General features: G+C 42.9%; 1 protein-coding gene across 9 annotated transcripts in view; it reads left to right on the top strand.

Annotated features, from left to right (window-relative positions):
- The window catches only part of LOC117209365, a 61,370-nt gene that overhangs the window by 34,079 nt on the left and 8,664 nt on the right, over window positions 1–18,627 (top strand). For 8 of the 9 annotated variants that reach the window (XM_033451330.1, XM_033451323.1, XM_033451324.1 and 5 more), the window contains one exon: window positions 7,471–7,552. In XM_033451330.1, coding sequence (XP_033307221.1) covers window positions 7,484–7,552 — 69 coding nt within the window. In that variant the 5' untranslated portion in view covers window positions 7,471–7,483. Of the gene's footprint in view, window positions 1–6,560; window positions 6,580–7,470; window positions 7,553–18,627 lie in introns of those variants that run through there. The other variant, XM_033451331.1, reaches the window with a different exon arrangement.

Raw genomic sequence — 18,627 nt, 5'->3', positions numbered from 1 at the left:
AGGAAACTGGCACTCGCGCCTTCTCGCTTCCTTGGTGCCGGCGACGTATTCGGAGCACCGCGACGCGCGATGCCCAGGGCGACGCTCTGTCTCCGGACCTTCGTCGCTTTAGATTCACCTTGTCGCCAACGTCGCCTTCATCGATCGCCGTATTTTTCGTTTCGTACGTTTCGCGTTCTACGCACAATTCTCCCATATACACGACTGTCTTTATCGAATCGGAACTCTTATGTTAAACGGCGCGTTGCGAAGGCGATTAGCCTGAGCGGTGTGCTATCATATACGTACGTGTGTCTCGTTCAAGCTGCCGATTCAAGATGCATAAATTCGTAAAGAAAGCAACTACCTTGCTATAGAATTGCCTATACAGAGCCAAGCTTTGTACAAGTGAGGCGTTGGATCGCGCGTTATCATAAGGCAGTTGTCGTTACAATTTCGATTACGTTGGAATATTTTCCAAAAGCTTCGCGATCGCTGTCGCGATTCTAATCTCCAAGATCCGCTATCGTTCGACTCGATCGATCGTTTTCTATCTACGATCGAATCTTTAGCCGCGCTATCGTCGTTAAGGAAGTATAATTCGCGATTAACTGGCAGAAACGGAACGGATTCTTCGATGTTTTTGAGATGTAGGTCGGTTTGCGACGGCCGTTGATGGAAAGAAAAAACGGTACGTTAAGATTTAACGACCAACGATGATAAATTCACGAAGATATCTCTCGGATCTGTTGGCAAGATGCAAGGCGAATCGCTCGACTGGCGGAAACGAGGGTAGAGGAGGCGCGTTACGGAACGTAGTTTGCTGAAATAATTGTGCAACGCTGCTTTTTCGACCAACGATTGCTCTTGGTCGCGTACTTTGATCTCACTGGACGCGCCTTTTAATACGCCGATGTCTGCCGATCTGCAACGATTTCAAGGACGAACCGCTTATTCGGATCGTTGCTAATGGTTCGCGAGCTCGATCCCATTCGGTGTCATTTTCTCCGGTGTCTACGCATCGTATTTAGGACGTGAGACATAAACGACACATTCTCGACTCGCTTGCGTTCTCTCTCTTTCCCCCTTCCCCCCTCTTCCTCTTCGTTTCTCCGGATAAAAGATGCGCGAATCACCGGCACACGGTAATCGGAGAAAAGCTACTTGCAAAAAAATCTATTCTCGTTGCGGAAGAGAAGTCGATTCATTGTGTTCGAAAGGACGATTTCCCCGATTTTTTCCTGCTAACAGACTCTCGAATAGTTCACACGTTTGTTCAAACAAAACGACTAACCTTTTTAACCGGATCTTGCAAAAATTGCAGGAAGTTTGTGAAATTCTTATCACGTTCGTTAGTCTCTTTGTTATAGGAATTGTTGGAGGCGATTAAAGAGTTTTGCCAACTTGCTTGATTTCATTATTCGTTTGCTCTTTACGATGCAATTCCGCGAGAATCCGTGAGAATCCGTGAGAATCCGTGAGACGATGATTATCCATCTTTTGCTGAAAAAAGTGATCAAGTCCGGAAAACGTATGTCCTCGTACGAGGAAAACTGGCTGCTTTTAATAAAACGTTTGCTCGTTTAATCGATAAACTCGTAATCGATAATTTTCATTATGTGAATCGGTTTTTCGAACGGTTGTTTACTCGCACGATGGCAACGAACGTTGTTAATTTGCGACTTTTCGCAACTCGAGACACTTTTGACGTTTCTCCATATATTCGGAACGATATTTCCTGCGTCGAATGTTATCGGTAGCTTCTTCGACATAGTTCTTAAACGATACGAATAATTTTTAGCAGAGACAAATTATCGATGAATCGCGATAGCCGCCAATCAAATTTTCCAATTACAAAGCTTCTCTTCGAGTCTTAAAGCTGTTATAAGTTGCAATTAAATTCTAATCGTTTCAACTTATAACGAAATCTTATAATCGAGCGTTTGGTTGTCAAGTGGTTCGCTAGATCTAAACTTTGATCGGAATCTTCCTATTCGAAAGCAGATGGTTATCTTGCTCGAAATCAGGCATATACGTTTAACAGCAGCGGTAACTTTCGTAAATTTAAAGGGGCTCGTTAAAATAATATAGCCGGCGGTACGCGTAGATACGTTGAGCAAAGTATAGCAGAGATGGTAAACAGAGGACAGAGATGCTAAGACGAAATGGGTCAAGATTTCGGTACGTGTCTACGTATGTAAATTTAAAATACGCGCAAAGACAGTCCCGCGGCAAGCAGGTGGCCCTGTCTCCGTCATCAAGCAGATAAATATTTGGGTATCCGGAACGAAATTCTAGGATACCGCCTGCCTAAATTCACGATTTTCGATCAGCTACACCGGCGCCAAGCCGAAAGATTCATTTTTGGGGCCGCTTTCTCCTATTAGTTCACCTTTCTACCGGATCCCGATTCCAGTTTGTATCTGTGCTTGTCTCGCGTGTCTTCGCATAGATCTCGTTCTTATACCGACATCGATATCGCGCATGAAAAGATATCGATATCGAGTTGCATAATACCAGAGTATTTGTACGCTTACTATAAAGAACTTTTCAAATTCCATCGTACGTATCGTATAAAATGCCCTTGAAATTTCATTACCAGTAACGAAACGAAAAGAAACGAAACGAAACGAAACGAAACAGTTAGAGAGGCGAGAAGACGAAATTCTCGACAAAGATACGATCGCGATATCTGATCGAAATAGCGGTCCATGGACTTTTAAAAAGATCCAAGTTTGTGTTTCGTACGATTCGAATCGTTGTAACAACTTTGACGAATAGGAGGGATACTTTTGCGCGTATTAAGAGAAGCCGTGGTTAGAAAGAGCAAAGGAATGCAATCTGACCGAGTAAAATGGAGGAATGTAGGCAAAAATAGAAGCAGAATATCGTGGTATTCGTTAGGTAAAATCGTGCTATAAAAAGATAATTCCTGGGGTTTTTTTTTTTACAAGCGCTATTATAACGCGTTATGAAATTTGCGAAGGGAAAATTTATAAAATACATTCCGTCACTTTCCTATCCGTGAGTTACTTCCATTTTTCTTCCTCGAACGTTTCTACAGACAAAATGTATGAAATATTAAAATACGTACGATATTAAAGTAAATCGAGAATTTGTCGTGTTACAAAAGTGTCGTACGGTAAAAGGTTATATCTCAGCTACGCTGAAATAATCCTCTCTATGAATCTTTTTATAAAAGAAATAATAAACGAATTATACGTACAACGTTCGATGAAAAACTAATAGATATACTTTCTATTCAATTTTGGGATAACGGTGTTACTATCGTGATTGGCTTTTCGATCAATTTTTATGTTCCATTTGAATGCAAATACGTGGAATCGATTTCTTGCAGCGAAATTCGATATCCAATTTTTATAACACCGTTATCGAATACGTATACGCATCGCATTGTACGTTCCACGGTATTTAAGATATTTTCGTCGAACATTTATCGTACTTTCGTCGATACATAGCTAAATTTAATCAAAACGAAGACAATTTATTTTACAAACAAGAGGTCGACTTTCTTTGGCAACGAAATTTTTCTATCGCTCGTCTAATACGCTCTAATATTTCGTTAGTGATCGCTTTATTAAAGCCCTTGGAACGCCACCTTCGTATGCGATTTACCATTAAAGTATAGCGGTTGCGTTGCATTCACTCGCGCTTTCACGTATTATCTATCGTTCGGCGTTATCCCTACGCACGACCACTACCATAGGCCACTTCCGGATGGTTTGGATTAGTAGCATGCGGGTGAGAAATGTGGGTCAGGCCGTTGCTCGCTTTTCTAGTCTGGTTCTTATCGGTTGCGGTGTTACGCAAATTCAGGTTTACGACGCGATTTCGAGAAGCGAAAAGGAAAGTGTGCCGAGCTTAACTTAAGGGCGATGTTTCGTCGTATCTTTTCGAGGGCTTGCACGTTAATCGCTCGTCTCGCGAAAGTCAGATCGATTCGTCTCGCGTTCCGTGTGCGCTGCACGCGTTACAAACACAGCCAGTTTATCGACTTGGTGATCTCTCGTATCCGCGAAAGTGGAGCGTTTTATAATATGCACGGCTCCGTGTTACCATCTCCTGCCACGTTGTAATTAATAGATACGCGATAATTATGCAAATTGCCCGCTTCTTCTTCTACGATGCTATGGCGAATCGAAATGTACCGAAAACTCTGATACGTTTTAGAAGCTTATTTACACCTTCGCCTTATTTACGCCTTAATACGCGTTAACCGTATTTGGAGCGATACCTTCCGTTTAAGAACTATTCGGTATAAGAAATATTCGTCAATTTTCTTCTTTTCTTTTTTTTTCCGGTAAACTTTTTTGGACTTGGAATCGACCATACTAGATACATTCGCGCTCAATTTCCATGTCCGACGTGCGATGTTTGTAATTCTCGAATTATTAAATATAGAGGGTTTCGTTCCAAGTTCCAATACGAAGGCAGTCCTAGGTAAGAATCTCGGTGACAATAAACGAATGCGAAAAGTTATCGGAAAGACGCGACGTTCTGATCGCTATAACATTTTTACACTTTGTCGTTATCGCTAATAATTGGATAAGCGCATAACGTGGAAACGACAAAATTAAAAAGAGGCTAGTATCGCTAAACTGTAATAGATGATCGATGAATAGTCGTCGATATCAAAGTTCCAGCAAGGTTAGTTTTAACTTGAAATATTTTTAACTAACTGGATGCTTTCATTTCACGTGGGCGATTTATCGTACGCTTATTTTCCAATAAGTCTTATTGCTGATTGTATGATAAGTTTAAATGAAAAAATAGCGTCAATTTTCGTCTTTCGTCGAAACTTGTGTCGCACGTTTATATCTTTTGGTCAACAGAGAAAAAATCGTAGAACGTTGAGACTTGGTCTCGTAGAAGGGCAATGCGGCCACCGATTCGGATCTTTCTTTCGCTAACGATTTATCGAAATTGCACCTAGTCGAACGTCCTTGTTTCCATGGTTGAGACATTTTTGTCGTAATCGATTCGTTGGTTCCGTGGCACGATTCGTGTCACGATCGGCGTACGTTTCACCTATGCGACAGATAACCGAAATATCTTTCAGAGATTTCTCTGTCTCGGCTTTTTGTCCACCAGCGAACCGACACCGCGATATCGTCGCGGACAGTGACTCGTCTGCATCGTTCGTTGTTCTATTACGTGTTCTCTCGTAAACGAGTTTCTTCGTAAAATAGCGCTTCGCGAGCGATGCCGCGTTACGAGATTCCAGACGCAATACGTTCGGCGAATGTTAAATTCGCTGAATCGAAATTTAAATAACAGGCGATAGCTTAACGGATGTGATCGAAGCTAGAAAATGAGTCTTTAGAAAGCTCGATGGATAGATGGATAGATGGATAGATGGTAAAAAATGGCAAGCGCGAGGAAAATACGTTTATCGATCAACGTTCGTGCGATATACGTATCGAGAGAATTGTATTTATAGGACGATCTGACAGATGTGGTCGATCGACGACGGAAATAAATCGAATACGTACTTTCGATACTTTACGGTGCTACGCGTAGCGAGTAATCCGAGGCACGTTCCACGAAAGGAAGATGTTTCTATAATTCCGCGAATTTAACGTTTTCCTCTTGAAGTGAAAATCTATAAGAAGAAAAAGAAAGAGGAAAAAGAAAGAGGAGGAAAGGAAAAGAAAAAGAAAAAGAAAAAGAAAAAAGAAAAGTTCGCTCTTCCCGTTTTGTCGATTCAGTTCGTCGAGCGTGGCGCTTTATTTACGATATCTAGCAGCGGGGCAACTGGAGCCAAAGAGAGCTCGTTAAAAGCGTGGAAACGTTGCCTCCGTTCGGAGAAGAACAACGACCACCGAAATAAACGCGGCTCTCTCCTCCCCATTGGCCGTTTAATGACTCTCGCGCCTCGCTCCGGCTATCTTTCACCTGTGCCCGAGCAACGTTGCACGCTCGACCGGACAGATGAAGGAGAAGGCGGTGGCAAGAGGACAAGAGAGATGGCGAAGAAAGAGGGAAAGAGAAATTGTGTATAGGGGGAAATAGAGAGAAAGAGAGAAGGACGCGAAAGGAGGAATAAGAAGGAATGGAAACGGTGGCAGAGAGCGGCGTTTTGCGGTAGGGTAGGGGAGTAACAGCGAGCGAGGACGGTGGGCCTGTTTGGGACTTTGCTTACGTAGAAGGCGGAAGAAGCCGGCGGAGGGGCGAGTGTACAGCGCGGACGATCGAGATCGTGAGTAGGTCACTGGGACGTGGCTCGTGGCGGAGACGAGCGTGGCTCGCACCTTCAGTCAGTCCCCGTCGGCCAAGGTAACCACCTCTGGGACCGTGCAGTCGCGTCACACAGAGCCACAAGTTCCCTTTTTCTTTAAACGGGAAAAGGAAGCACGCTCGCGCACTCCGCCCCGATGACGAACGATCGACGAGCGTGAATTGTCACTCGGGGTTATCGCTTCGTGTGTACCCCTTGGAAGGCGTGCTTCGACCGGCGGGTTGACAAAGGGATCGCGCGGAACGACGACCAGCTTCTTTCCGAAGGACATCGGTGGATCTCGAACGCGATAGACCATAGGATCGGTGTTTCTCTGCGAAGAAACCAAGGATTCGAGAGAGGTGCTTCGATCGATTATTTTTCTCTTTCGATTCGTTCTTGTTCACTGGCTGTTCATCGAGCAAATCGTTTTTCACGTTATCCGCAGGGGAAAGAACGCGGATATTTGTCCGGTATTTTTCGCTCATCTTTTGCTCGCGCTTTTTTCACCATCCGTCGTCGTACTATTCCACTCGAAGTTTTTGGTACTTTCTGATCGCACGGACTCGCGATCCTCGTTCCCTTTGATCTCTCCTCCCCCATTCGAAGTACAAGTTTTCTTGTTTTCTCGCGTTCCGTCTTTGAACTCTTTCCCTTGTCTCCGCGCTACCCACGGAATTTAATTTTTCTCCTATTTTTTGTCTCCTCCTCTATCTCTCCAACCCCCTTCAAACTTTGTTTCCTCGCCAATTCCGACAGAGATAAAGCAGACTTTAAATCTCGCGGAATTGAATTTCCCGACGATGCAGGGCTGCGACTTTTTCTTTGACCGCGTCATCCCGAACGAGCTTTTAATTAAGAAGCTCGGCTTTCGTAGAGTGCGGTTTAGATGCTCGTTGCGCAACGTCCTTTGTTTAAACTCCGGACGGTAAACGTGCTACTTGTGCATCCGACTGACGATAAATGCCACGAATCTCTTTTATCCGGTATATTTCCGATCCTCTCGCATTCGGTGCTCGCATTCCACTTACGTTACATTCCACGAACGGGGTGGCAACGACGTGGTTCGTTGTTAAACGGAAACAACGAATAATCCAGATGCTTCGAATCCTCGTAGAGTGGATCGAATTGAAATATCGCGCGACCTACGTGAGATCCGAGTGTTCGATCGATCCGACGTCAACGATCCATTGGAATCGGCTGTTTAACCGTGGACGCATTTATAGCAGCCTTTGTTTTGCTTTTTATTGCAGAGAGGAGACTCGCATGATGGAGAGGACGTGGCGGAGTATACGGAAATCGACTTTAATCTTGTTGCTGCCTCTGCTTTTAGCCGTGAGTACAATTTACGATTTATTCGACGATTAGATACGATCTTGTCGTCCGACTCGTTCGTCTCTTTAACCCGTTCCCTGACTTTGGCGAGTCAGACTGGCGACGAAGATTTTGGCTCAAACGCGAATATCGCCGGTCCGACTCGCGACTAGATACTTGGGCCGAACGTAAACGCAACAAGCCGAGCTCGCAGACTGTTTCTTTTGCCCGTTACGATCGTCGCTGAACGTTGGTCGGTGTTTACGAGCATCGGTCTGGTCTGTTTGGCGCGCGTCGATGTCTACCGCTTGGGCCCGAGTTTCGTCGAACTGAATGGCACGCGTTCGGAGACTTCTCTATGCGTTTCTGTACGCGCAAGTGGAAACGCGATGCGTTATGAATCGGTATTACGAGTATTACGAGTATTACAAGGGCAAAATAGGACGCGATCCCGCGTATAAACCGCAATGGGAATAAGTAAACAGAATTTGGCGACGTCGCCCGTCTCTTTCTCGCTACGATAGGTTAAATTGTCTTCGTAATCCACGCGAAACGTTAGAGTCACAGATAAGTACACGTTTCTCGATTCTCAAACTACAGAGTAATAGTAACGTTTACCATGATACGGAGAAGACTGTTGTTCTTATCGGAAATTAAGATGTCGATCCTCGTCAAAATTTGATAGATACAAGTGTGAGATGGCAAAGTTATCCTACTTTTGATAAGCTAGCTCTTGAAAGACGTTGTTTCAAGAAAACTGTTACGCAGCGAATCGATAGTCCTTCGACGCTTAACAAAATAATTAATAAGCGCCGTACTTCAACCAGCGATTACAGGAATCTCAAAGTTTCCAACCAACCTTTCGCCTTCGTCTTTTAACGAACGTCGTTTAATTAAATCGTACTCCGAGGCGACAATCATCCTCGATATCATTATCACCGATTTCGCGTCTTAACGATCGACTGTTTGTTCGTAAGCGCAGGTTACGTCGTTACACGAACGATCGATTCGTGCGTTATTACGATCGGTATTGCTACTTGCCAACCTTTGATTGACCGTCGAACGAACGAGATTAACGTGGCGGTTAGCGACTGTTCCCCCCTCGTTTAGAACGGATGCGACGTCGCGGTGTCGCAACGACGATGCCGAGCGTCGGTCACGCTTCGCGATTCGGCTATATATGTTTTTTAATCGTGCGATGCGCACGGGCGTACGATTCCGCTAGGATATCGCAACTGTCGCGTGTTGCGATCTCGCATCGGTGACGCTGTGCGATTTATTCGTAGTCGAACCCGTTACCACATCGTCCTTCGAGTGTCCTTTTCGAGTGTCGACGTCATAGCGGAAAAAAGCGCGATGAATTCTCTCGACGTTTGATCGTTCGTCGAACAAGTCCGAAAACATCCGGAAATTTAGGACACATAGCGCGTGATTTCCTTCGTCGAACTCGTGGTTAACCCTCCGACCGACACCGATTTCATATTTCTTCGTACGGAATCGCGAGAAAAAAACGTATATCTTGTACTGGTTTGTCGTAACGTAAACGGACTCGGCGATCTACTCGTAAGGATCGCGCGATAAAAACGCGATTTCTATGTCGCCGCGACTGCAGGATCGATGATTCAGATCGGACCGTTAACGATTTTCATCAGCGTTAAAAAACGCGCAATGTCCTTCGGATAGGATGAAAAAAAGCGATCGTGTTTGATCGATGTCTAAACGTTCGCCGGTTGGACCGCTATTCGCGGGACGCGCATGCTGGCCGAGAAACAACGCGACGTTGATGCTCGAGGGGAATGAAGGTTGCCGCGGGCTCTTCTCGCGCTATGTATCGTCGTGGATCGGCGCCGATCGTTTCGAGGTAAAAGCCTGAATGGAAACGGTTACCACTTTGAACAGTCTGGAACGGTCGAGTACGAGCGTGCCACGCGCGACTTAATATCTCGACGCTAAAACTGCCCCCATCTTTCGTCTTTACTATACATCTTAATATGTACGTAGTGGGATTAGGGTTCCAACTGCGGATATTTACGTAAACTCGTACTTTTATGGAATCTAGGCGGACGATGAAATCGTGTTTCTGAAAATAGCGTATCTATGAGTATTATGTGCATTCGGTGCATTTTTATACTCGAACATTTCCCATAAACGCGTAAAAATCGGTCTAGCGATTATACTTTTATCTTTTAAAGTAAATATCAATGTTACAGACAAAAAATCAGATACTAGTTATATTTACTGGCTTGGCAGTTCTATAGCTTGTACGGACTAAACTCGATCCAAGTGGAATTAATTTTGATCGACAGGTGATATGAAACGGGTTTAACGAAAATGTTCTTTATAGAATCTTCGATATCGAAGGAACAAAATTTATATTATATTTTCTTCGACAACGATTATCAACGTTTCTTCGAATTAAACGATTCTTAACATTTATTTGGTAAGTGCTCTAGAGCTTTTGTACAAGTAAACGAAGTTTTACGCGCACAAATTTCATGCAATTTCTTAGGAAAAATTATTTCGATTAACGAACAGAAAGGTAACGACGTGTTAATAAGAAATATTTCTTTAAAACGAATGGAAAGTAATTATTTCAGAAACAAAACATTACGAATAGGTAAATAAGTTCTTTGAATAACGAATAAACGAATAAACGAATAAACGAATAAACGAACGAGAAATCGATCATCGTAAGAAATTGAAATGAAAATTTATTGGAATAACGCGATTGCTGCGATCGAATGGTGTCTCGCGTGTTGAGCTATTTACAGGAATTACAGGTGCGCGATTTTAAACAAATGGAATCGAAGCGATAAATTCGTTTCAAACGCTTTCTGTCCAGTTAGGCTAACTCGTTGAATTCGAAAGTCGATCCAGTTAGCTGTGTCGTATGTATGGAGATTTGGAGGAAAGTTGGACGAGTTTTATCGGTTTTATCGTTTAATCCGTATGCCAATCGATATTTCACGGATGCGTGTATCTTTTTAGTTGCTGCATGAAAAACCGCGAAGGGTGGAATAAAAGGGAACGCGTGGTCTACACATGGTGTTTGCATATTGCGCTACTACAAGCGGATTATAACCTACGAACGTTGGCTGTGCGCGTAGATCCGTGTCGTTTTTCCACGTTCCTATAATTATGTTCCGATAAACGTAATCAATTTGTTCAGGTGTATGTAATACTTTGCCGAATAAACATTTAAATTTGCGTTAATCGGACAAAATGTATTCGCCGATCGATGCGAATTAACGAGAGCTTGCAACCATGATGTTGAATTTCATCGATACAAATGTTTTTAACGAAAACGGATAAAAGATATCCCGAGTAAGCAATTAGCGAGACTTATCGTCATTAATTTCATTCCATTCGTTCGATGGATATTTCATTCCGCTTTGTTATTTGCTTGTTAAAAATGTAGCCGCTGGGAGGACGACGAGTAGTGGGATTAAAGCGAAGTTTTTGTTAGGAATAAATTGCATTCTACGTAATTAATAAATTTATTTTTGTAACAGTTGCAAATTGATTTCGTACTAGTTTGTGCGATAACGTTTAACGGAAGCATAACGTTATACGAAGCCGGTATTGCATTGGTTACGGTTGTTTCCTTCTATTTTAATATAAAGTTTCCAACTCGAAGCTACGATTTTTCGTTCGTTTCGTCGATCGGTCGTTTTTGTTAAGCGCCATGCGATATATCGTAGGAAGAGAGTCGAACGAATAACAAGCCACTATCGCGTGTAAAATAACGTAAATAATTCGCGGAACGGAAGATCAAAAAGCAGCTCGATATATCACGATCAAGTAAGTCGATAAGCACTTTGAAAGTGCCAAGTTCAAAACGTTCCCGACAGTCTCGTTTATTAGAGAAAACGTTACTCGATCGACGATGCGATCGTACAGACCTTGTAATACGAATCGCAACAGTACGTATCGCGAAACTCGTAAAAATATAAGAAATACTCGCTACACGGTAAACGAGACTTCCATGCAAGTTCGAATCCGCATAAAGATGTCACGATCCAGTCGTAGACAACGATAGCAAAACGTTGCGTTCCTTGAAGAGAAATAAAATTCAAATAAAATTGATTTAACAGGTTTTCGTACAATCCGAACGATAATGGAAAACAACGTATACACATTGCTAATCTTGGAATAATTAGATGTATAATCAACGAGTAATCGTACAAATGACAATGGGGCTGTCTCCGTTAGCTGGTCCTGCGTAATTTTCACAAATCGATTCGATGAAATTTTACGAGTAAATTTTAGAAATTCCGAAGATTACGTAATTCGAAAGAAGAAGGAACGACGCTCGGAAACGCGAGAGGAAGGAATGAATGAAAACGGCTAGGTGCAACAGTTAGCTGTTCGCAGGTACGTACACGATGTGTACCTGCGGACACCACTACGGTGTAGTCGATGTTAACTATACGGTCGAGCAGCCGAAGCGAAGATAGTAGGTCGTCGCGCCGGACGCGATGCCCTCTTTCGACTATACTCTCTAGACGATGCTCCTTCTTCCTCGCTCGCTCTTCGCCGTGTTTCCTCGATCTCTGTTTTACCTCCTCCCCCCCCCTTGTACCCCTTTCCCTCTTTCCCTCTTTCCCTCTTTTCCTCTTTCCCTCTTTCCCTCTTTCCCTCTTTCCCTCTTTCTCTATCAAGAGGAACGACGATTCGCGAGACGATACGTAGCAGGTCAGACTCTAGTCGAGTTCCAGCCGAGGATCGACTTCTTTTCCATTGGCAGCTTTCTTTCCTGAGAAATGTCTCGCTCTGTCCTCGCGTCCTCTCGTCTCGTCTCGTCTCGTCTCGTTTCGTCTCGCTTCGGCTGTTGTACGCCTTTTAACGCGAAACGATCGCGCGCGTCTTGTTCGATTGTCTCGCAACGGTAGCTTCTTTCCTATCGTCGAAAAAATTCGAACGGAGGCGTTGTTGACGTCTTTTGTCAAGTATTTGGAAAGATCGTGGTTTGCACCAAACGAGAAACGAGAAACGAAATTTGGATAGTTGTTCTGAAAGGTACGATTAGGGTGAAGTCAAGTTTACACCATATGCGTCGCTCGCACGCGAAAATAGTTACATAATTGACTTGAAATTGAACATTTTTAATTACAAGTACACCTTATGGCTGCTCATTTGTTACGAAATCTTTTCTCGCGATGACTAGATTTACATTTGGTGTAAAGCGATTTTGTTACGTTGCTGCTAAACGGTTTAAACGCGGGAGTAGCAGAATTACGAATATCGTTGTATTTGAAATAAAGTTGTCGATGCAATCGTAGTTAAACAGTTACACGAAGACTGCATATTACGGTTGGGGGATTAAAAAAACTAGGCGAATTATCGTTCGCAAAATACACGCGACACCCACGATGATACACCGTGTGTATTATAACGTTACACGTTCCGTCCAAAGTGAATAATTCGCGTCACGTACCTGTTCGATAATTCTTTACGTTGCATCCATCGTGTTCGCGTATATTTTAGAGCCAACGTTAAACCACTATCCTTACCCGTAAAATATCATCGAACGGTACGTCGCGTCCTTTAAATCGCTTAACGAATTTGGCGCGATGAAATACGCTTAAAATCCGACTCGCGACGGCGAGCTGCGCGAAACGCGTCGCGGACGAAATTACGTTAGACCGAAATATGTTGCAGAATTAATGTAAACAGCAAACGGTCGGCGTACAATGCGAAAGACGCGCACGGGCCGCATTTTCATTTAACCGGCCGGATACGGCAGTCTCGCGGAGAAAAAAAGTCTTTTCGCGATGGTTTATGGAGAAATGAGAAAAAGCCAATTCGTGGGCTAGCGTACTCCGAAGACGGCTCGATGGTGGTCGTTTGGTAGGAGCGAAGGCTGCACGGCCGATGACCAGTCGCGACTAACGCACGAAACTAACCTATCTCGCTAATAATTCGTGGTAGAAACGGGGGATCCCGGCTTCTGGAAATTAGCGGCTGCGGTTCACCAAACTGGCATTTATCTTAGCTTCTAACGCGTTTAATTGCATTCCTTGCCGGTAGCTCGTGCCGTCCCAAGCACAGAAACGAAACCGAAGGCTCGCACGTGCGTTTATAAATAAAAAATATCGCTCTACTTTTTATCGCTCCAAGATGCAATAAAAATCTGCGTGCTTGCTATCGACGTTTCGACGATTATCATCCGACATATATTACATAGAGGATGTATATGTATATCGTGAAACGAGTGGACATACGCTTAAGAAGCGAAATCGCTAGATGATGCGAAGGAAAGAAAGAAAAGAAAAAATGTTTACGGTGTCCGGTGTAGCGATGTTTTTCACTTTTATAATTGCTTCGGTGACTTTATAGAAATGGATCAAAGTGAATTTTGCGTGGATCGAACTAACGCTCGCTGCGAAGTAAACACGCATAATGCGTATACGTTATTAAATTATTAAATTTTTAAACGTAACGTTGAAATCGTTTAACGTGTCGGTGTGGAAAGTATGGAAAGTATTTAGTCAGTGCCGTGTCGTCTCTGTTACAGAGAAAATATTTCAGATACGAAAGATTAACCTATATGAAGGTGTTTTGGTTGCGAGATCCGGAGATCGTTTAGTGGCAAGATAAAAAATTAATAAAAAAATAAGCTCACGGAATAACGGAGAAATGGGTAAAAATTTAAATTAAAAAAATTAAAAAAATTATACTTCTAATTGACAAGTCTGAAAATTAGTAACATGGACGAATAGAGGTAGGAAAACGTAGGTTGATATAGGAGGTACGACTACATCGAAAGTGTTTTATGGTCGTGTAGTCGAAGAAGAGTGAAATCATTTAGTGCAACTTTCACAGCCGTTAGCGAACCGCTATTGATAAAGGCCGATGAATAGGGAAAAGAACGCTAACATTCTTCTTCTTTGTGGTCGTTTGAAAGGTGTAATCTTGTGGGTGACCGCGAGCTGCGATACACTGTACTTGTTTCACGAACCTGCACCTCCCTAGCCAGCGTAATCGAACGTCATCCGCGTGATTCTCGATCGCTTTAAACATCTTAACAGCGACGCCTAGCATTCGCCTTTTTCTTAAATAATAACGTTAATTTCGTTATTATCGTTCGTTTCGTTCTCGGTTCATCGTTGAACTATTATTTCAATTCTTCACCACGAATATCTTTTAAAGGCAAATAATTTTATGTTAATGAAAAATAAAAATGTCGAATTGGAATATCTTTATAATGTTACTTTCTTCTTCTAGAAACGATATCGGGGTAAGAGTAAAACTAACAAAACGAAAATATTTCTCTTTCGTTTTACCGTTAATCGTCCAATTGATGAATTAACGCTCGATAACAGAAGTAGCAATAATATATCGCAACGAACGTAGCGCAATGAACCAATTATACATATAGACGTATATGACGTATGTAAAGTAACGCAATTAGGAAAATGCCTCGAACGTGTTTCAAAATATCGTATATTATATAAGGGACAAGTATGTTTTATAAAACGTGTACACTTAATTTCAACTTTCGTTTCGCGTTATGAAACAGTAGATGGCAACAGTTATTTCCTGACATCAACACATTTTAAACGCCCGAGCAAAGTCTTTAGACGGAAATCGAAGAAATACGAGTGTTAAAAACGGAAAGCGGAAATTTCGGAATGTGAAGCCAGTAGAGCCCAGGGAGCGAGGCGTAAAGAGCAGGTACCAGGCGAGAAATCAGGACTTTTAAATGTAAACCGACGAGACGAAAAGCTACAGCTGGAACCAGCGGTATACACTCATTGTCAGTGATAAGTTCGTCACGTTCGTGAAACAATTCGTAGAAAAGAAGGAACGCTGCAGCCAGTGAAGGACGGAACGGCCGTTTATGCGCTTAATGCACCGTCGCGTCGCGCCGTTTCGCATAGCAGTACCGGCGTGCGGTGTTCTTCTTTAATTAAAATCCCACCCCGCGAGTTCAGACTTGGACAAAAGAGCGTACACTCGCCACGGTTCTCAACCTGATTCTCACGGTTAGGGCTACGCGCCGTCGTTTTAATCGTCTCCTTGTAATTGGATCGCCTCGGTTTTCCCGACAGTCTCCATTTTTGACTAAAGAACAAACGATTCCCTAGTTAAGATGTCCGAGTTCTTATTACGCTACTTCCAGCCGACCAACATTTTCTCGTTATCTAAAATTACAACTGCGAAAGAGCAAAAGATCTTTACTCGTTGCCAGACAGTTAAATATCCCATAAATGCACAAACGTTCGCTGTCCACTTTTGTAGTTTCTTATAATTTCTATCGAGTGGGAATTTCCGCATAATTACGTCTATGGCAATTGGAATTGCTTTCCTTTTTATTTTATGTAAACGACGATTAATTTTACATTCAAGCAAACGATGCATTCGGCGGTAGCATTTCTTGGAATTCCTGTAATTATCCAATTTCCACTATAAGTAGTAAAATACTAAAATACCGATGTAACGACGATAAGAGACGAACTCGAAAGCAAACGTTTCGTATAAACGATTATATCATTTGTTAAATATCAACGCGTGATTTTTATACCGATCGTGACAACGAGAGACACAGGCGATCAAATATAGCGTTATAAATTTGATATCTCGAATATCATCGTATATGTGTAACAGAATCGCCGATGTCTGTTTTTTTTTTTTATAAATACAAAGCGATAATTATTTTCTAAATCGTTCGTGTCAAATTCTTTGTCATTGCGTAACGCTGCTAAAAGCTTGAAATTGAAATACAAAGTTTAACAAATATTATTACGTGCTCCTTTAACCGTTTGTAAAGTAAAACGACAAGGTCGATTATACTCGAAAACACTTTTTAATCGCACTCGTAGCGAACGTGGTTCGCTAAAATCTGCATCTGCTTGCGAAACAAGTTGGTCTTAAGGAGAACACGGCTTCGTTCGCATGAAAATGACGCGTGATCAGCGTGTCGTCGGCCAGCGAATTTTCTCCCGACATTCTAATTTCCCGAAGACGAGCTTACGATACTCGTGTTATCGAAACGCTCGCGACACGTTGGTACCATCGCGTCGCTCGAGCTGACTGACCCGGCCTACATTTTCGCCGCCATATACAGCGAAAGAGACGGTCGATATTACGAGACGTCGTGGTTTCTCTTGGTAAAATCGGCTATCTTATTTTCGACGGTGTATGTTGCGAGTACGTGGACCCGCAGAATCGGTGGAAACGCGTTGCTTTCTAAACGAGCGAAACTCGGCCGCTTCGACCACATTATCGCGCATTTCGTGTTTTCGACGGATCGCTCGGTCTTTCTCCGTTGTTTTCGTTGGCACCGAAGTTTGATTGGCGCTGTAATGAAATACGATTATCGCGATCGTATTGGTAAAATTAGAAACGAAATTGGAAGATGCATGTTGCAACGGATGGTGGAAAACGAACCGATAGTATAAACGCCGATCGTAAGTGTACTTGCTCGAATGAAATCATTGCGTTAGCATTGCCGGGCGAATAACGTAAAGCAATTTTATCGGATTGTTTGGCAACACGACAGTTTCTTGGCTCTGTCCTGCTTCGAGGCACGTCTCGCGGTGGCGTGATTCGACGGACATCGTGATAAAGCGAACGTTCTAATTAAAGGCAGGACGCTGGCGGAATCGAACCAATTAACTAGCGTCAGTTTTGTCCTCGGTGTTGGGTGAAAGTGTGTGCCGTCCGATGGGCGGCGGATACGAACGATGGGCTTCCCGCTGGATGACAATGGAAAAGTGAAATCAGTCTGGATCTTCGTACGGCTACCGTGCTTCCTTCGGGCACGGAGGTGGTTCTCGCGCCTGGCTTCTTCCATTAGCGAAACGTATCGAACGTGCGGGGGAGTAACGAAAGTAACTCGCCGTGCGGACGCTCCATAAAGAAATTCAATGCCGAACGCTATACAATACAGACCTTTTCCACTCTTACTTTCCGTTTTCTACTTCTTTCTTTTCATATACCATTCGATCGTCTTGATCTCAACTTGCCATATAAATTTCTAATAAAATCAAAGACTGCCGTTACCAAAGCACACGTTTTACCTGCGATTTGATATGTATCAGATTATTGGAAAGTATTATTGGATTATTGGATAGTATTTTTGCCAGTCGATTTATTCTACCGTATTCCGTTGCGTGTTATACGTTTAATTGCATTCCTCAAAAATTACTTATTACGCATTTCTATAAAAATATTTGATGGCAAAGATACTTGTTCCAGCTTCGAATCTTTCAGGTCATCCAAAGCAGTTCAAAGTAGATGCCCGTGTGTTACTCGATAGATAAATGCGTGTATTCAAATGCTAATCGGTTGACGATCAGCCAATTACGTACCAATCTACGACCATTTCGTCACCGTGGCAAAATACGAATAACAAAAGTCGGAATATTATTTAACGAGATACCAATTCTATACGTATATCGTACGCTGTCTTCAAATTTTGCCTAAATCTCGCTGCGAATGTTCTAGTCGAGCCAACCTTTCTACGTCCTATCGAACGTTTCGAAACTGTCGATCGCAGCGATATTCGAAGATATCTTTGATCGTTTAAAACGTTTCATAGATTTATCGTCTATTTTTTGGCAGACGCGTCTTTGAATCTGACTTAGTAGCCATCTTAATCCACGAGAGATTAATTAAAATAGGGAAATTAAAAAATCAACAAAAATTATCCTATCCTTGCGTGAACTCCGTTTATCGAGATGAAATCTTAACGAGGTCACGATCAAAGATACACCTCTACCGATTGAATTTCTTTATTTCGCTATTATTTGAACTATTATTCGAATCCATCTGCCAAAAGGAAGGATTCGGATAACAAATAACGCGTTTACAAATAACGAATAATCGCTGACGAGGACCGCCACGTAGATGGAATAGAGAAATCACGAAGGAAGTTGCCGTTTCTCAACGATGCTAGTTGAGATTAAATTTGCGTAAAGATTACCGCGTGGAAATAAAATCGCCGCTCGCTGGACAATTTTCTCGGCCGTTTTCGAAATCTCCAGAAGAGTAGAATGCGCGCTCGGTCACGGCTCGGTCTTGTCCACAATGAACGCCGCGTCGCTAGGCGATTTCGTTTCACGCATCGACCGGTTCCGCGATACTTTTCT

The sequence above is a fragment of the Bombus bifarius genome, unplaced genomic scaffold (assembly GCF_011952205.1).
Source record: "Bombus bifarius isolate JDL3187 unplaced genomic scaffold, Bbif_JDL3187 scf7180000008176, whole genome shotgun sequence".
In the NCBI taxonomy this organism is placed as follows: Eukaryota; Metazoa; Arthropoda; class Insecta; order Hymenoptera; family Apidae; genus Bombus; species Bombus bifarius.
This window is presented reverse-complemented; position numbering and strand designations above follow the sequence as displayed.